The 21,750-nt window shown below is 30.5% G+C and overlaps 1 protein-coding gene across 1 annotated transcript in view; it reads right to left on the bottom strand.

The window, feature by feature from the left end:
* Tecrl (trans-2,3-enoyl-CoA reductase like) overlaps window positions 1-21,750 on the bottom strand; it is a 115,339-nt gene that overhangs the window by 15,137 nt on the left and 78,452 nt on the right. Inside the window, exons 5-8 of the mRNA XM_047565717.1 lie at window positions 11,795-11,910; window positions 7,289-7,394; window positions 5,953-6,025; window positions 3,030-3,073 (exon numbers count right to left, since the gene is read on the bottom strand). Of these exons, the coding sequence (XP_047421673.1) occupies window positions 3,030-3,073; window positions 5,953-6,025; window positions 7,289-7,394; window positions 11,795-11,910 (339 nt within the window). The remainder of the gene's footprint in view (window positions 1-3,029; window positions 3,074-5,952; window positions 6,026-7,288; window positions 7,395-11,794; window positions 11,911-21,750) is intronic.

Genomic DNA, 21,750 nt, shown 5'->3' with positions numbered 1-21,750 from the left:
TTAGAAATGAAATACATTGACAGAGAAAACCCAAATCATTTCTCATCATGTAGAAACATCATGCAAAACTGCTATTTGAAATAATTAATTTCAATAGAAAAATTTCCTCCAGATAATGCTAAAAACATACCAAATACATTAAAATAATATTCGAAGATATCCAAAGCAATATAATTACTAATTTTACACAAAGATAATTCCACAAAATAATTATAGGAGAGACTTCTGCTTTTTAAGTTATCATTATGAATATAAAGCTGAATTTTGAGTTTTCAGTTAATAAATTTTTACTTATTTATATTTGCTTGTTTGCTTGTGTTTTGTTTTGGTTTGGTTTTTTACTTCTGACTGTGGATAAGTGTAGGCTTTTGGATCCATGAGTCTGTGTTTTCATGCCACATCTTTCATTTACTAGTTGTGAGAGACAGAGTAAGAGAATTAGAGATTTTGAATTTTGCTTGTCTCCTAAAGGCAAATATTAATTCTAGTTCTTTCTGTTTTCAAAGTGCTGGAATTTGAACCCAGTACCTCACACATGCTAGGCAATTATTCTACAATTGTTCTCTCCCAGCTGCTGCAAATATCAATACTTAAATCTAGGGTCTTTATGATAAATTCAAGTACCTGACATATATTATTTGTTCAATAGAACTTGTGATAATTTATTACCAATGTAATCACTAAAAATTATTATCCTACATTGATCTTCTCTCATTTTCAACTCCAGAAAACACTTAATTGCAAACTAATGATTTATTACATATATGTTTTGTCTTTTTTTTTTTTTTTTTTTTGTCAAGGGGAGGCATCAGGAATTAAACTTAGGGGCACTCAACCACTGAGTCACATCCCCAGCCTTATTTCATATTTTATTTAGAGAGAGGGTCTCACTGAGTTCCTTGACACCTCCCTGTTGCTGAGGCTGGCTTTGAACTCGTGATCCTCCTGTCTCAGCCTACAAAGACACTGGCAGCTAGCTGTATGCTCATTCATCACACTTTCTGTATATGTGCATCTTTCACTACAGATATCATGTCATACTTATTTTTTATCCCTTATAATGCCAAACACAAAATGATATATATGATAAAAGTATATATTAAAAAATAAAATATCTTTGAAAATTATATTTTGAAAATTGCATTTTTTTCTTCCGAATGAATGTGTTTGCATTGAGATTATTAATAGTTTTGCCCTTTTAACCATCAAACCATTTTCTTCTTCCTTTTTATCACAACAAAACCAAATATTAAAATCATCAACATTCTACTCAAAGTCTGAGCCATAGCTTTCATTTATCCATCTGCAGAATTCTTGGATTGATACATAATTTATCATTGGGTACCCTTCCCCAAACATACCAGTTATATACTAAAATCATAAATACAATATAGAGAGAAATGTGGTAAATAAACAAGTTATAGTTTCATCTTACTATGTACTGAAGAACACTTATCTGTATATTCTCTAAGGTTGGGAACATAAAATAACTATATATATAACCCTAGAGATGCTTAGTTTATTATCAACTTAGAAATTTCATAATGGATTTTTAATATATTTTTATTTGTTCTTTTTAGATATACATGACAGTAGAGTGTATTTTGACATATTATACATATATGGAGTAAAAATTACTCTGATTAGAATTTGATTCTTGTGGTTGTACATGATGTGGAGTTTCAATGGTCATATTTATATATGAACATAGGAAAGTTATGTCCAATTCATTTCCTATTGCCATTCCTCTCCCTTTCATTCATTCCCTTTTGTCTAATCCCCTGGACTTCTATTCTTCTCCTCCCCACTTCCCTTGTTGTGCGTTATCCATAAAAAAGAATGACTTTCTAATGGACTTTAAGTAATTAGAACTAGCAGTAATTTTCTTAAGCTCCAGCTTTAAAACTCTGGGAACTGCTATATAAGGCAAAACAAAAAGGGGTCCGCTTAAATGTAGTTGGTATAATTTCCTCTTAGGTTAGGGCTGAGTAAGATTATAAAATTCTGTCATACTATAAAACTCAGTATGAACCTATTACTTACTGATTACAATTTCAGAAAACTTTAATCTGAAACACTGGGATGCTGCTCCATATGAATTATGTTTCCCCTATGTTCATTCTTACTTAAACTGGAAGTCTTCATTTATCATATAATAGGTTAACAAAATGGTTTAATAAATAAAATTTAGGCATTTACTATCATTAGGCTTTATTTTACATTATTTAAAGCTTAAATTGTCTAAGACAATAAAATTTTCTTAGATTATAAAATAAAATATATAGTCCCCATGCAACAGATAAAACATTGTACATAACAAATATACGGAAAAATAACAAAAATACTAAAGCAACATATTCAAATCCTCTCAAAAATATTTAAATAAATATGCAAGTAACAGCACCATTTTCCTGCATTATAACATTATAGTAGTTTAACAAATGAAGTAATATTCTTTTTGACTTACTAATATACAGTTTGATATAAACTAGTACATAGTTCAATCAATAAGTGTGTTTGGTTCCATAGAAAAGTTCTAAAGAACAGGATTGAAAAAAATTTGGAAAGACTCAAGGCCCTGGATTCAATCCCAATACCAAATAAAATGAAAAAGAAAATAAAAACTTGAGGGCAGACTTCTTCATGCTGAATTAGCTACATTCACCATTTTGTCAAAGTTGTTTTTGGATGTCTATATGGTACACTTGTAAAATTTTTTGTTCTTAGTATTTTGTAAATTGGTGACTGTAGATAATAGGAAGAATGACTATGTTTTCAATAGTTACAATAGTTCAAATGATTATTATTATCATTTATAAATAACTACAATATGTTGATTAAAAGATTTAGAGAGGTAATGAATTGATTATAGGAAGTTGACTTACTTCATTTTATAGCACTATATATAATATATTGACATAAAAATAGTTCTTCTTTTCTACATGAAAAATTCTCAAAAGCAATGTATTTTATGTTCTTAATAATACAAAAATTAGAGCATGAGTAGCAAATGAATATTTGATACATACCAGAAAATTGATAGCAGATACTGTGACTTGCCTATTTCCAAATGCTAGAAAGTAGGAAAAAAGATTTTATGCAAATACTCACTTTGTATTGTCACACTACAGATGTAATTCAGACAGTGTTTAATGGTCATGACTATTCAGTAATCAGCAGTATGATGAGGTATATTATCTACATTTGGGGATGATACTAAAGCGTTGTAAATATTTTTGTTGAAAAGAGAAAACTTTTCTAGTGCTGCAATGATATTTAAAGAGAAATCTAAAACTAGTTTGTGTTATTAATCTCTTTAAAGAAAGATTTAATCTCTGTCATTTATCATTTCTTATTTTAAAAGCAAAAATAGTATGGCTTAACATATAATGGTACCCCAAATGTCTCTTTTTTAATGTCTAACAATAAAAAGAAAAATGTTAACAGTAATTTGTATTTTGCATCATTGTTTTTATTTACTCATTATTTTAATTGGTTACATATATGGGAGTGTTCTATAACCGACACTATTTTAACTGAGATATATATATATACATCAGTAAATATATATATACATCAGTAAATATATATATATATATATATATATCAGTATATATATATATATATATTTTTTCTTTTGTATGAGGGATTGAACCCAGGGGCACTCACTAAGCCACATCCCAGTCCTTTTAATATTTTGTTTTGAAACGGGGTCTTGCTAAGATGCTTAGGGCCTTACTAAGCTGCTAAGTATAGTCTGGAACTTGAGACCCTCTTGCCCCAGCCTCCCAAGTCACTGTGATTACAGGCCTGTGCCAACATGCCCAGCTGCATTATATTTTCATCATAGAACTTAAAACTACCTTTTCCCTTAATATTATATATAGTTTTTCTTATAATGAAACATTCTTCTTTATCTAAATTGTGATAATTATGTTATACTAGTTTCTATTTACTGTTATTCTTTTACTTGTTGATACAACCTGACATAACTTCACTCACTCTGCAATTTCCATTAGGAATTCATATAATAGGACTGCACTTACTGTATGCTTGTGATAAATTATAGGAAAAGCTAAAAGCAAACCTTACCTTAATAAAACTTATAGTCTGATCAAGAAACAAACAGTGATTACATGCTCACATGCAGATGAATGTAAATTTGTAACCTTGATAAATGCTACCAAAAGGAGCTATTAAGTATTTAATTGTAACATATGTTCAATTACCAATTAAAGTCAGACATGACTGGTCACTTATGTACATCTATGGCTTACCTAGAGTTGTAGATTTATGAATAACTTGCAAAATTTGTATTTTATACAATTGTAATAGCATACTGTAGAAACTGAAATTTGATTGATGATATATGGAACTAAACTCCATGTATATTACAAACCTGTAAAGTGTGGACGGTCAATACAAGATACTTTCCACTTGAAATCTGTATTGTAATGTAACATGTTTCACTGAATTGAGTCCTACTTAAATTTACACTTACTTAATAATGTTCAACTACAAATGAAATAGCAACTACAAAAGGAATATACATTTAAACAGTTACTTTCAATACTTTTTATACACTTACAAAATAATCTGTTATTTTGTACTTGATATATGAATGTATCATTTATTACTAGCTGCTCTTATCAACACAGTATAAATACATCAATCTGTTCAGATCCTATGGATAATTAGAGCATCCTATAATAAAATATTTGAAAAACCAATTATGTAAGATTAGAAAAATTTCTCCTTCAATATTACTAGTTACATGTTAGTATTTAGAAGAGAATTACATTTTGAACATTATAATAAATTACTCTTTACTTCCTTTCATTTTATATTGAACAAAGAACTTGTCATATAATGAGAAAACATTTAATTATTGGACTCTGTGTTCTTTACATACTGTAGTAAAATCTGAGAAATGTATGAGTATAATAAAGAAATGGAATTCACTGATTAGGACAAGCCTGTTTTCCACAACATTAAGAACAAGGATTCAGGTTTGGCCTATTGTGCTTTGCTCCAAATTGTTTATTTGTATCAAGGGCCAAAATATTTAAAATATTAATCTATAAATAGGCATCTATATGTGACAGAAAAAAATGTGTTTATTTTTCCTCAGTGAATCAAATTTAAAATAATAACAATACTTATCATTTACTTGTAACATAGTTTATGGCTGACTTTTTATGGTTTGGATGTGAGGTGTCCCCATAAAGCTCACATGTGAGACAATGCAAGAAGGTTCAGAGGAGAAATGATTGGAGTTTTAAGAGTCTTAACCCAATCAGTGAATTAATCTCCAACAGGGATTAACTGAGTGGTACCTAAAGTGGAGGGGTATGGCTGAAGGATGTGGGAATTAGGGTGTGGTTTGGGGGTATATATTCTGCAACTGAAGACTGGAGACACTCTCTCTCTGTCTCCTGGATCATGATGTAAGCCGCTGCCCTTTGCCACACTCTTTTGCCAGAATGTTCAGCTTCACCTCAAGCCCAGACCAATGGAACCAGCTTTCTATGAACCAAGACCTCTGAAACCGTGAGCCCTCAAATAACTTTTCTTCCTTTAAAATTGTTCTGGTTGAATCTTTTAGTGACAGCAATGAAGTAGCACACTAAAACACTTGTAGTATATAATTATATAAATATTTTCTTTTTAATCTTTATTCTGTCATTTTTTATGTTTCCTTTCGAAGTTTTACAATTCAACAAATAATTTTTCTACAGTCCTTATAAAGAGAAAATAAATCTGTAAGTCAATTTCAGTCTCTTAGTTCTGCATAAAACAATAAATTATGATATGAAAACACATTAAAATTGATAGTTTTTTGTTACTTATTCCTTGAAGTACACCATACTTTTCATCTTTTCTATGTAATTAAAGCAAAATTTTAAGGTTGGCAATTTAGTATGTGGTTAGATGAGAAGAAATTCTACATACACGGTGGTGTATACCATGGATGATTAATGTAGTAGGCAATCCAAGAAGTGAATCCCCAGTAAAAGGCACAACCCTAAAAATAAACAAAGCAAAACAGAAGTTATGGAAACTATACATGTGAAATCATTGGAAGCCACCTCATACATTCATTTCATACACTAAGTCATTCTTTGTACATAAAATTGTATAAATTGTCTAAACTAGAAAAATGAAATTCTTCAATTACGAAGGCAACATTTTAAAAATCTTTCTATATCTGAGGATGTATATTCCCTTGTTCCACTATTACTGACATTAATGGGTATTTACAATATAGGTAAAATGTAGTTTTTATGTTTTAGAAAGATTTATCAAGAATGGTTTTGTATATCAAAAATATGAATGAGGTTAAAAATGTTTTTAAAAATTACTGCATAAAGTTGTTCTAACTGTAAGGGGATAAAATAATAAATTATTTAATCATTAGCAGATATACATTTTGATTGACTAGACCCTTTCCAATATAGTCTAGATTTAGGAATACTAGGCTATGAGGTACAGAGTTTGAAGTTGCTGCAAAAGCAATTTTAAAAATAGAGGAAAAACTAAATAAATAAAAATGAATAAATGCTCCTCTGAATGATTTCTGAGTTCATAGCATTCTAGGGTTTACCTCTGTGTTAGAATGTCAATAACAAAATTAGGGCTACTTGGGGGACATTTTAGAAAGGTGGTATTTGCCAAAAATCAGGGCACTTTTTTGCTTGAGAACGTATCTTTTAAATCAATTTCAAAGCGAAAATTATATTTGAGTTTAAAAGGACAAATTAAAGTGACCAATGTTATCCATTATACATTTTTAACTTAATCTTTTAACAATTTCCCAGGTTTGATAGTTATTTGGTAGTTGATAACTGTTACATTCACCATTTCTGGGAGGAGCAAAGACCATAGCATTACACTGATTACTATCATAAATAGGATATAGTTATTGTCACATTAATCACACAAAAGTGTATATTTTAGGAATATTCATATGTGACGTTTATTCTTTTCAAGAGGCACTAAAAGAATCTCAATTCAGTGCTAACTCTTCTGAAAATGAAAATATTCCTTAGAGTATCTAGTTGGTCTTGTAAGATAAGACCATGGCAAATCTCTCTGCATAATTCTTGACTAAGTGCAGCTCAAATAGAATTACACAGGAAGGATATTTCAGGAAAAGAAGGTTTAATAAATGCTGACACAATCAGAAAAAAATCTACTCTTGAGGAAAATAAACATTTAATGCTTTGCTAATGATCAATATACAAATTTCTTCAATAATAATTAAAATACAAAACAAATTAATCCCCACCTGTATCAAATTTTTCAAAGGTGTACGTCCTGCAGAAACTTTGTGAACAAATAAAGTTTCCAAAAGATATCGGATATAATGTATACAATGGAAGAAGCAAGCCAAACTGGAAAAAACAAACAAACATTAAATTCCCTTCCAAATTCCTTTCTTGCTTGTTTTCCATGAGATATTTTACTTTTTTTTTTTTTTTTAGTTTACTATAATACTCCATGTATGAGAAAAAATTGACTCTGGTGACCAAACACAAGTGTTTACTAATATTTTATTCTAGAATTCTTGTAAAATTAATAATTAAATAAGTGTTGTAGGAATCTTTAAATTTACTTTTGATAATACTAGAAATATTTTACAATATAAATCCTAAACTGTTATGCTCACACCTGCTCCAGAAGTATGTCTAAATATCATAATTGCAAATGTCTTCATATCAAAATGCCTCAAGATTGAAGCAGACAATTTACAAACTTTAAAAATATCCCAAATCTACTTAGAATGCACTTGACATTTAATAATGTACAAAATAACTTTAATTTCTGGTTGTCCTTTAGGAAATAGTAAAATTGAGAATGTTTTAATTTCATTTTCTATACAGTCATAATGCAACTTTTTTGTAGTAAAAAATTGCATTTATTTATTTTTATTTTTACAGACTGCATTTTCATTAATTGTACACAAATAAGGTACAAATTGTCGTTTCTATGATTGTGCATGATATATAGTCATACCATTCATGTAATCATACATGTACGTAGGGTAATGATGTCTGTTGCATTCCACCATCTTTTTTATTTGTTTTTACCCACATAGCATGTTGTAATATTTCATCTTTTCATGCATTTTTTGTTGTATTGTAAGTTGCTACTTCTTGTCATTTTAATATAGCTGTTATTTTAAAAGTAAATATCAAGTATGTCTTACATAAGTATATTTTTTCTAGATATACTAAGAAGAATTTCATTAAAATCATCAGATATTTTGTTAGAAAGAAAAAGGTCAAATCTCAAAAACTCTGCTGTTAACAAAATCAGTATGAATCAAAGATGATATAATTTTACCAATAGAGTTTAAACATAAAATTTTACATACCATTTACTCTTTGTAAAATCAGACATTGAGATTATTTATCAAGTTGAAAATTTATTTAAACGAAAATGAATTAATGAGTTTTGTGTGCAGTGATAGAGCACTTGTGTAGCATGTGGGAGGTCCTGTGTTCAATTCCCAGCTCAATAGCAACAACAACAAGAATGATTTCTGGCTTATCTACTACTAACTTTAAGGAAAGCAAACAAAAATTAAACAATATTATGCTGATTAAGTCAAATGGAAGTCTATCATTTATTAATTCATAAAAGTATAATTAGATACCTGTCATGTCTGACACATGTTCTATGTGATGCGTATATTAGTAATTAAAACAAAAATTATTTAAAAGGTGGAAGACAAAACAATGTGGGTATCTGGAGTACGAGCTTCCTAAGCAGCAAAACAACACAATATAAAACAAAACAAAACAAAAAGCAAATGTCCTGATATAGAAGATTGATTTGTAAATTCTAAGGATTGGTAAGGGAAATGGTGTCTCTCCTCACCTCTGGGTTACATTTCAGAGTAGTTATAAAAATGCCTGTGTAATACAATTTCCCACCTTTTTTAAGAAAGCACAAACTTTAGATTAAGCCCCTAAATAAGAAATTTTGGCTCAAGATATGATACCTATGAATCAGGTCCCCCATTTGTTTTATATTATCACACAAGGGCATAGGAAACAAAAGCACATACACAGCATATACAGCTACAGTTTTTCTGTTCAGATATAGGCCATATTGTACATAATTGATAACTCACCACATCTGATTTCATTTTGAAATATATTATACTATGCGATTATGTTGGGCTTCCTACCAAGCACTAGTTTTTTCTTTGTCCATTCCTAAGCTTATTGTAAATTCACAAATAAGTTTGAATTCAGTTCTTTTTCCCAATCATAATATTTGAGAATATCTTATTCTTTATCAAGTAAGATTCAAGATGTGAGGCTTATGAAATAAGGCACAGTTTTAACTCTACGAAGTTGCAAGAGAGGCAGGGCACCAGGTTTCTCTTGAAGAAGATGAAGAAGGAAATGTTTAGCTACTAGGTTGATATTCAGGAAATACTTGATAAAGATTCTGTAGGAGATACGACCTTAATCCCAGTGCTCAAAGATTTCTAAGAGATCCAAAGAATTTTATGGTGCTTGAATGTTCTGTATGAATTTAGCAAAACAAAATGAAAAAAGGAAAAACATTATTTTGTAATATGACTGAAAGCAATTTGTATAAGTTAACATTTGAGTTTGTGACAATTAGGTGTTGCATTTGAAAATGGATCTTCCAAATCTTGAGAAACATTGTCCTGAAATAAGGTTGTCTAAGAAGTCTTGATATCATTTTGTACTTTTCCATTAAATGCCTAAATTTCAAAAGGAGTTTATATACATCTACTCTGACATGTTTTCATCTATACAATATGACACACATTCATCACTGAAATATTATTAAATATTCTGTTTAAGAAACAAAATTGCTGTAGGTGAATTAACTGTCAGTTTTTTTTTTTTGAGAATGCTGCTGAAAATGTTCTTTATTTGTGCAACTCTGTGTATCTAGTACATTACCTATTTGTTCTAAAAATTAGTGGTAGCCATTACATTTTCTTTCTAATCTCTCAACCTCAGTCATTTTCTAAATGAAGTAGACATTCCTTTTCATTTAAGAAAAAAAAAGAAGTTAATATTCCTAAGAAAGACCATCATCAATGAGATCCATTCTCTCCTTGCTTGGCTCTGTTCTGCTGTTCTAGACTTCTTTCTGTTGCTACCTCACAAAAGTGGTTTGTATCGTATATCATTTCCACATGAAAATCCCTCAGATTCACTAGTTGAGATATGACTCATCCCTCAAAAAAATCAAAGAAAAAAGTTCCACTTTCATTTTCTTAGACAGTTCATCTCAAAACTCCAAGTCTGATCAGGTTTTCCCCTTTCATCTTCTCAAAGCACCCAAGGTAAAATAAAGATTTATGTAATTGGTTCATTTTACCTATTAATTACAATATTGTATTGGGGATATCATGTAAGTCAAGTAATATGTTAAACCGTGAAACAGACTGGAAATCTACATACATTAATTGTAAACCTTAAAACTCTATTGAGGGAAATAGAAAGCAAATAATTATGTGAACACATAATATTAAATTGCTAAATTATTTAAGGGACAATCCTTTTAGTATTATCTTTGTTATGGAAGGAGAAGGAATGGTTACACAAAATAAGGAATATTGATCTTCTGTTTAATGTTTAAGTATAAAAAAGAAAGAGGCACTGAGGAGAGGGAATGAGCAAACACCCTAGAGTGGAAGGGAACATGGTGGATAGGAAAGGAGGTCGGGTGACTGAAGCACACTGATTAAGGGCAAGGGGAAGCCTGACTGAAGATGAGAAAGTCAGGGCCAAGTTCCTTCTCTATCTTCTATTATTCAAATGTCTTTAACATTTATATTTTGCTTTTTAATTCATCTACAGCAATTTTAATGAATTCATTCGTTCAGTTTTTTTTTTCTTTAAACAAAATTTTAAGCTATATCTTAATGTGGGACTTTGAATAATTATTCTTTAATTTGGCATGCTTTATTTGCAAGAGATTATATTCACAATATGCTGACTATAGTGGTTATATAAATTAGTTTGATATCTGACCTACTCTTTTTAAATTCCGTCATACTTACGATTTACTAAATGTAACCTGTAGAACATTTTTCCCTGCTTAGTACTGCCATTCCTCTTTCCTATGCAACATTGCCAATGTCTTTTTCAGAGAAGCATTTGCATTTTGAGCCCCATACATGACCTCTCAGCTTTTTAAATTTGTTTCTGTTTATAATACTTCTGATTTTCCAATTACCTTATAATTATTATTTGAATTTTCTCTATTTGAATTATACATAATAGTTCCATGTTTATAAATATGCAAGTTGGTTGGTACATACTACTTATAATTACCTAAATATGTTTTTATCTAATAGAATATACTTTAATTGGGTTTACAAACAAACATTCTTAACATGGTGTCTGCTTGCTACAGAAGACCCCCAATGAATCCAATGAATGATAGCTGGACTCATGAGTTCTAAAAAAAATTTATCAACTCCATACATATTCAGTACAACAAATTTTACTTCAAACTTACATTTTTTGTTCCCTGCAATGGATGTGTAGTACAAGACTCTGATGTTTTGGGCAGCAACAGTGCGTCATATGCCACTGCTAGCCATACAATCGTGAGGGTGAACAGCTGGTAAGTCTACAATTTACTGTGTTGCTAAGCTCTAATGTTCCATAAATTAGGCAAATTACCTGCATTTAGACATAATATTTTCTATTTCTGATGGGTTTATCCAGTTGTAATCCCATTGTAATCTGAGAAGCTTCTCCTCCCCTATAAGAGCTACTGCATCACTTACTGTACCACTGGGTGGCGCACCCTTCTAGTGCTCTCCTTCATGTCATATACATATGAGATCCTCAAATAAAACAGGAGATATATTAGCAGAGGTCCTGTGTATTCGGCCAAAAATACCTGGAAAGAAGAAGGTGATTTAGATTTAAAATAATTTTTTTCATAATTTTAAAATAATTTTTACTTATCTTTATTGGCATTCATCTACTGCACAAACTAGTGAAATGGCCAGGTGAATACTTATTATTTTAAAGAATTAAATAAGATGCTAACGTAAATAAATTTTCCTTAGAAGAACCATAGAGGACTTAAGGAGAATTGATGATATGCAAGTAGTTAATTTAAAATGAAAGGACATACTAAGACTCAGATGATGGCAGTGTGGATCTAGGCAGGAAACCCTGACCCAAATCCCAGAAACAAAGCAGTGAAAGAACAATTGGCCAGAAAGGTAAGTAACAGAATTAACACCCAGAAACTCAATATTGGACAACTTGGGATATGAAGGGACTTGGAATTTGGTTACTGGAGTGGAAAATCAGGACGAGTCCTTGATCTGAAACTCTGATAGGGGTACAGTTGGGAGAGGGATAACAAAGAGAGAAAGAGGGGAAGGAAAAGTCCATATCAATATTTGGAAAGAAATGTGAATCCAATTAAAATGGGCAGATGCAGCAAAGACAGTGAAGGAGATCATACAGTTTAGTCCAAATTGTGAGTAGAAAGCTGTTTCAGGCAGGGCAACCAGTTTGTAGAGTCAACAACTAGCCAGCCTCCCCAAAAGAAATTGAATAAATTAATCTTCTCCCCGCCTATAGATAATAACAAATAAAACCACAGGGAATGCCTCTGAAGTGGTTTGTCTGAGTGATACATCTAGAAGAAACTTGTAGAGGGATCATTACTAGTTGAAGGTCATACAAACCTTCTCTCCACTCCACCCTTACACATACACAAGGGGATTATGGTAGAGCTGACACAAGAACAAATCACTTCGAGGGAATGCTAACTCCAGTCCAAGCTCCCCAGAGCCTCTGCAGGAGCTCAGGCAACCTGATATCCTACCCTTTTCAGAGTAACAGGTAAAAACCAATGATCTGCAGTAGCCAGGGTGAGACTCCTATGCAACAGTCTGCCAGCAGAGAGCCTGTACTCACAGGCCCCTCAGTTGCAGAAAGTCACCATGTGCTTAGATAGCATCACTACAAAGAAGCCCCTGAAGAGGGAGGCGGGTACTCAAGGATTCATAATCAACAGAGAGCTAAAGGAGCTCAGAGGAAGGTTGGCCAACAGGCACTCTACTCCAGTCATGGAACAGTACCCCAGTCATCCACATCAGTCAGCGGGAGTGGGATTTTTGCCACAGACTGCTCGCAGGGAGTCCGCATTCACAGGCCACACATACAAAGAAATTCTAGCTGTGGGGATCAGGGGCCATCATTCCAATCAGCAACAGTCCTGAGTCATGTACCCTATACTTCTACACCCAACAAAAACAACTAGAAGATGCACCATCCTCCAAGTATACAGATTTTGACATCTGGACTGACTAACAAGCACCATCTGGCAAGAAAAATATAGCAAACATGGAAATCGTTCCTGTGTCCAGCATCTCTAGAAGAATCAACAGCAGTGAGTTCCTGAATTCCCAGATAAAAACTAAAGGTTCTTCAGAACTTAAAAAAAAAAAAAAAACTATTAATAAAATAAACCTAATGTATACCTATAAAATATTTCCTATATGAAAAATGGAATTTATTTTTTTCTCAGTTGGACATGGAACCTGGAACCTTTTGAAAAATATGCTGTATTTTAGGACACAAAGCAAGTCTTGCAAAGAAAAACGAAAAAGAGAGAGAATGCATTCTATCAAATTATATTGGAATAAAATTAGAAATCAATAACTAGATAAAGAACAGAAACTACTTTTAACTTCTGCAGATTAACTAATAGAATTTTGAAGTAGGAGTATGTTATAGAAGAAATCAGGGGAGAAATCAAACAATTTTTAAAAACAAATGAGAACAGCAATAAAACATACAAAAATTCTGGGACATTATGAAAGTAATTCTAACAGGGAAGTTTATAGGATCGTACATGAAAACAAAACAAAACAGAAAGATCCCAAATAAATAATCAAATATTATACCTAAAGGCCCTGGAAAAGAAAAAAAAAAACAAATTAATTCAAAATAAGTAGAAGACAGGAAATAAAATCAGAGCCAAAATTAGTAAAATTAAAAATAAAAAGCAATACAAATTATTCTTGCAACAAAGATTGCATTTTCTTGAAAAGATACACAAGATTGATAAACCTTTAAGCCAAACGAGTTAAATGAGAGAGAAGACCCAAAATAGCAAAATTAGAGATGAAAAAGAGATGTAACCACAGATGCCTCTGAAATCCAGAGAAACATTAGAATCTATTTTGAAAATTGGTACTGCAATAAACAGGAAAATGTAGAAGATATTAACTTTCTAGACACATATGACCTACCCAAATTGAACCATGAGGATATAGATAGCCAAAACAGATCAATATCAAGCCGTGGGATTGAAGCAGCAATTGAAAGCTTTCCAACAAAGAAAATCTCAGGACTGAATTGATTCGCATCAAAGTTCTAACAGACCTTTAAAGAATAACTATTGTTAATCTTTCTTAAATAATTCCATGAAATATAAAGAGAGGGAACACTTCCAAATCTACTCTATGAAGTCAGTATCATATGGATACAAAAACCAAAGACACAATCAAGGAAAGAAAGCTACAGACCAATATTCGTGATGCACATAGATACAAAAATCCTTAATAAAATATTAATAAGCCACACTTAAACATTAAGAGGATAGCACTCTGTTATCAAATGGGTTTTATTCCAGTGATATAAATATGGTTCTACTTATACAAATCAATAAATGTAACTCATCACATAAAAAGAATTAAAAATAAGAATCACATGATTATCTCAATAGCTGCAGAAAAAGCTTCAGACAAAACTCAACCTCCTGTCATGTTAAAAATGCTGGAAAAATTAGAAATAGAAATATCAAAATTTTAAAGTCTATGTCTGACAAATCTAAAGTAAAAATAATACTAAAGGTAAAAATATCAAAGCATTTCCTCTAAAACAAGGAACAGGAAAAAAAAATGTACACTCTCACCAATCCTATTCAATATAGTTCTTGAAATTCTAATCAGTGCATCAAATAAAAGAAGGAAATTAAAGATATACAAGTAGGAAAATAAGAGGTTAAAGGTTAAAGTATCTCTCTTGATGACTTGTTCCTATATTTGAAGACCCACAAAATAACACCAAAAGATTTCTAGGGCTGATAAAGTATCAGAGCACAAAATCAACATATGAAAAAACTATCACTTTCCTATAATCTATAATTAATCTTCTGAGAAAAAAAAAATTAGTAAAATTATCCCATTCATAATGACCTTAGAAAAAAGAAAGAAATCTTGGGAATAAATCTAATCAAAAAGAGGAAAGACCTCTACAAAGAAAACTGTTGCATACTGAAGAAAGAAACTGAAGAAAACCTTAGAAAATGGAAAGACCTCACATGTTCTAATATAGACAAAATCTATATTGTCAAAATGTCTATATTAACAAAAGTGTTATAAAAATTCAATGCAATTCCCATCAAAATACCAATGATATTCTTCACAGAACTAGAACAATAATCCTAAAATTTATGTGGAAGAATAAAATACTTGTAAAAGTCAAACCAATACTGAGCAAGAAGACTAAGGCTGGAGGCTTCACAATACCTAATCTCAAAATATACTATAGAAATACAGTAACAAAGACAGAATGGTACTGGCATCAAAACAGGCATGAAATAAAATAAAAGACAGTAAGACAAACTCATATAAAGACCTTCATTTGATATTCAATAAAAGTGCCAAAAACATGTTGAAGAAAATACAGCCCTTTTAACAAATGATGCTGGAAAACTTAATATCCATACATAGAATAATGAAATTAGATCTCTTTCTCCCTTCACAAAAGTCAACTTGAAGTAGATTACAGACCTAGAAAATAGATCAGAAACACTGCCACAATAAGATGAAAGCATAGGCTCACCCTTAAACATATTGGTACAAGAACCAACTTCCTTAAAAATACCTCTGAAGCTCAAGAGACAAAACCAAGAATCAATAAACATGATGGCATCAAATTAAAACAAAGCAAAATAAAACGAAAACCTTCTGCACAGCAAGTGAAATAAGGGGGCATGATGATAGAGAGACTAGAGAATGGGAGAATGGGAGAAAATCTTTGCCAGTTACTTTTCTGAAGGGGAATTAATATCCACATACATGAAGAACTCAAAAAGTTTAATACCAAAGTTAATTGATTAGCTTTTGATAAGTTTACAGATCTGATGATTTCTCATTATTTGATTTTGTTTTAATGCTAAAACTAGTTTAAAGTCACTCTGAAATATTCAGAAAGAAATATAACTTACTTCTGATTATTCAAGGAGAATATAAAGGATATAGACATAACAATGTTAAATTTGACTGCCATTAACTGTTTTGTCTTCATTTGTTTTCAACATTTTCTAAAGGGAAAAAAACTGAATCTCCATATTTTGTTCAAATATGCAGCTGAGCACATTGGTTAGTAATCATGTTCACCACTTTGGTGAAATTTTAATTTATAATATTTATAATATATGTGTAGTTAACTGTAAGTATGTAACAGGATTTATATAATAATAATATATGATATAAAGTTATTTATACATACAAGTCTCTTTGATTATAATTTCATTTTAGCAATATATCTGTGAGCCAGAAAGACTCGTGAAGGTAAAAATGATACAACATCTGATCAATTCATTGTAAAAAACAATCTCATTTGAGAGACTATCTTAATTTATGGCTTATGCCATGCCAGATTTTTTGGATATAAGGAGAATGTTCAACACTATTATTGAATGTCTATTGATGGGGTGTAGTCAACACTTTGTAATAATAAGGAAGGTGAACATTTTTGTACAACAACAAAAGTTTAAAAAATATATTCCAACATCAAATAATATAATAAAATAACATTTGAGCAAATTCTCTAGGAATGTGTCAAAAAAGAACAATGATGTGAACAATAGTTAACCTGGATCAAATGTCACTCTTTATTAAGTTAATAAAATCCTACAATAGATATGAAGTTTCTTTGGACCAGAGGAAATTAAATTACATTCTTATCACTATGTCTCATAAAAAGAAATCAGAAAAGCATGCTAGCATACACAAATATATTTTAGAAGGCCCGATATTTTATCACACATATTGTTAAGGCTGAAACATGGAAGTTGAAATGGTACATAAATATGAAGTATACATATTGAAATTACTAGAGGATGTTAATAACTAACTTTTGGACAATCATCTTTCAAACATTCATTTGAGTCTAAACATAAGAAAGGATGAAAGATATTTTACTAAGCTGAGAAATTAATCAGAAAAATACTTTCAGTATAAGTAAAGGACTAGATATATAAATGTTTACATAATAGCTTATCAAAACAAAATTGTTCTTCTAAAAGCCAAAAATTAAAAAATAAAATAAAAATCAAATATAAACAGATATGCATATTATGCATGTCAAGTCAATTATAAGAACTTACAAAGGATAGAATATCCATTATAAACCAAAAGTTGAGATTCTACATCAAACTGAGCAATTACATCTTCTACTTATTTTGAAGATATAATCTACATTTAAATTTCAACTTATTTCCATTATCAAATTCTACTCATTTAAACTATTTACACTGTTTCTCTATTAAAGTAACATGTTGCTTTTAATGCAAAATTCATTACTTCTACTAGGCAAATGATGTAATTGAGAGTTGTTAGAATTCTATAGAATCTTCATCTTGGTATGTAAACATTCCTTGCTATCTGTGGTTATGGATTCCTGGACTAGAGCAAATACCACATGCCGTGGTTGCTCATATCTCTTGTGTAAAATGGCATAATACCTGCATATAACCTATTCACACTCTCCTGTATACTCCAAATCATATCTAAATTACTTAAAATAGTTAATAAAATGCAAATAGCATGCAAACATTTGTATTTTATATTATTTAGGAAATAATGACAAGAAATAAATCTGTGTAAGCCCAGTACAGATACAAACATTTTAGATATAATGGCATACTATATGATCCACAGTTGTTTGAATCCATGGATGTAGTTCCCACAGAAATGGAAGATCAACTGTATATGTATATGTCTAAAATAAAAAGAGGAGATGGCAATTTTATTTTTAATATATAAAAATGGAAACATGAGACTGCAGCGTGCATTGGTAAAGATTCATGTGCTCAAACTGTATTATTGCATTTGATCCTATCTTGAAAAGTCAACCATTTTAGCACTATGAATGTTAAAGTGTCTGTTGCAGAGTTATTTCAAATTAACAACAAAAATAAAAGTGTTTCCAATCTTCACATCCTCAAGAAAAGAGAACTATAAATAAATTTATGAGGACATTTTCCAATAGTAATATCACTTTGTATTAATTAATCCTGTTGAAGATAGTATAATATTACATGAAGATTGTTTTTTATAACTATTTTTATCTTGATTGTTATATGAATAATACATAATGGAGAAGTTTAGTCTAGGTACTAGGTAATTTCAACAAATAATTCTTATGAGCCCAGAGAGAAAAATTGATCAAAATATTTTTAAAAGTGGTTTCAGAGAGCTCTTTGAAAAATTAGGAGTTCAAATCTTTGAAAAAGTGATCGGGAGAAAAATTGATTGAACATGGGATTTGAAGTCTGATAAGAGCATGAAAAATTAATAAGCAGATCTTTTGACCATGCCCAGGAATGTAAATAATAACAATAAAAATTGTTGCTCATTATATCTCAGGGATGAAGATGCCTGTATTCACAGGTACTATAGCTCAGCCTGAAATTTCAAATCATTGATTAGATCGAGATGACCTGGACCCAACGGTACCATTAGTCCATCCAGAGTATGATAAATTATCTTTGAAAGAAGATAAAATCATCCTCAGTCTGAGTTATCTTTAAAAATTTTTTCACATAAAATTTCCTGTACTTGTCAAAAGCATGCAAGTACAGGAGGAATGAGGATATTGTGACCCAAATCAAGTGAAATAGCAGACAATTGAAATAAATGCATGGAAGATTCACATAACAAGATTAATAGAGACAGGTTTAAAAAGCCTATTGTTCATGTGTTCAAAGAAATAAAAGACAGGGTTGAGAATTCCAGAGATCTGAAAATCTGAAAAGAAAAATCTGGAAATGTAATATGAATCATTGAGGGAGAATACAAAGAAAATAATGGAGAAGGAATAGAGAAAGCTATATATGCTAAACCATAAATCCTGATAGCACTATAAACCCAACCAGGATAAACAGAAACATGATTGCAATTGTACACATCACACTCAAACTGCTGATAAATAAACAAAACAAAAATCTTAAATGAGCCAAATATAAGATATATTACTGTGAAAGGGATGTAGCTGATTTCCAACAGAAGCAATGGAATCAGAAATCAAATAATAAAATTTTCTGAAGTAAAGAAAACATAACTGCCAGCATGGAATTATTTTTTTCTGTAAAACTATTTTCCAAGAAGGAAAGCTATATAAAGACATTTAAAGATGAATAACAGTTGAGATAATTTATCAATGACTGAACTTGAATAAAGCACTAAGTTGTTCTTAAGGCACATGAATAATGATACCAGATATAAGCTTATAAGTTTAGCACTAGAAAAAATACTAAATTACACTCAAAAAGTTAAGTCTGCATAGATTTTTTGACTTTAAAATATAGAGAAATTAAAGTATATTATGAACACTGAAAATGAATCCAGAGGCTCTCCATTATAAAGTCATTTATTTAGAAACTATCTTTTAACCTGTAAAATAAAAAAAAATTATATTAGTGTTTAATATAACAACAGGGTGCACTGCATTCTGTTTGGTATCCACAATAGTAAAAAAGAAGATGCAAAGGCCAAAATAACAGAGAATTAATAGAAAAAAATTAGAGCAATCCAACATGAGGCAAGAAACAAAAGTAGAAAAAATAGTTATGGAATACAAGGCAAATTGGATGAAAATATTAGACTTGACAAAAACAAGTACATAATTACTTACAATAAAAAATAAATGAGACTCTTATTACAATGCAAACCATAAAACTATTAAATTACTAGAAGAAATCATAGAGGAAACTCTGGGACCTGATGGTAGGTAGTATGATATTGCAATCATGATCTATAAAGGATAGCATCATTAAATTAAAGCATTTTCAAACTAAAAAACTCTGCACAGTGAAAATTCTTGTTAGAGAATAAAAAGAAAAGTTGATGAAAAAATCATTTGCAAATCACATGTTAAACAAAGGACCTTTTTATGAATATATAAAGAACTCTTAAAACTCAGTGCTGTGCCCCAGATAATTAAAATTTTATCTCCATAGATAAATGTACACAGATGTTCATAGCAGTGTAATTTGTAATAGCAAATCAGTGAAAATCATGCAACTGGATTTCAGAAGATAAATATTCAAATGAACTCCATGTCCTTTGTGTAATCAAATACTACTCACCAATGAAAAAGACCAACTATTAATACATATAACACCCAGTATTAATCTCAAGGGCAAAGTACTTAGAGAAAAATAAATGTCCTTCCCCCAAAAAGCTATTCTGTTGTATCATTCTTCACAAGACAAAAATATGGACATGAATAGGTGGGTGATTGCCCCATGATAGAGAACACATAGCAGTAACATGAAAGAGTTCCTTAAAGGAAATAAAATAATTCTGTAAGTTGATTTTGGTTGTAGAGAAATGAACTTAGGCAGGGAATAAATTGCCTAAACATATATATATTAATATAAAAAATGTTAAAAACTAAGGTCTTAATGGTGTTTATGTAATGATTATGATATTTTCATGTTAAGATTTTGTTGTCAATCTTTTATTGAGGTAGGAGGTTTTTTGAAAATTTGCAACACTTTGTGAAAAACATTAAAATCTAAATTTTAACTTTGCTAAATTAAGTAGATTATTTCCCCCCCCCCAAAAAAAAAAACCCTACAAAATGCTTAGGAGCACATTGTAATGTTTTATAAATGCATATGTTATATGTTGTAAACTATTGCTTTTGTTGTATAATTTAGTTAATATAAAGTGGGTGTGATTGCAATGTAATGTGTATATTTTTAGGATTTAATAGGACTGGCTCATTTAGTGAAAAATGAGGTGTGAACCAGAGGGCTGATTTAAAAATATCCGGCCTATTTCCAGAGTTCTCTTTGTCATTTCGATGACTTTCCCCTTGAATAAGGTATAATTTTCTAGTACAGTTGTCATAGGATTCCACTTTAGAGCTTTTTCTTCTCAGTGCTTATCCAAATGTTGCAGCTGTAAATTTTTAATGAGTTTGTGGTTAATGCTGCTCACCCTGACACAATTTCTGTAAACAGAATTCCCTTTTCATCATAAATGTGTGCATAGAACCTTCAAATACTTTAGATTCAGTAGATCAAATCATTCTGTCAAAAATCCCTTTAAACATGGGTATGGAGATGTCCCATTTAAGTTTTAAAACTTTGTGTACACAATGCATCCACGAATAGTTTTTACTTTTTCCAAACATTATAACTTTGAAGAATTTGGAACATTCTGAATTCAGTTTTTAGTGCAACAAATTTGTGTTCAAAAGCTCAACAGACTTTGTAAACTGAACTATCAGATCCTTAAAATAGAACTGAAAAACATAAATACACCAAGAAAATACACCTCAAAAGCGAAGATATTTAGAAAATTGACAGATTTGGTAACATTTTAATTATTAAATGCAAACTCGAATTTGTTTTAGAAAATCAAATAAAAATGTGTGAATTAACCTGCGTTTGTAAAATCTTTTAAAATTGGTT

The sequence above is a fragment of the Sciurus carolinensis genome, chromosome 10 (genome assembly GCF_902686445.1).
Source record: "Sciurus carolinensis chromosome 10, mSciCar1.2, whole genome shotgun sequence".
NCBI classification, from domain to species: Eukaryota; Metazoa; Chordata; class Mammalia; order Rodentia; family Sciuridae; genus Sciurus; species Sciurus carolinensis.
The sequence above is the reverse complement of the archived record's forward strand: the minus strand, read 5'-3'. Positions and strand labels throughout refer to the sequence as shown.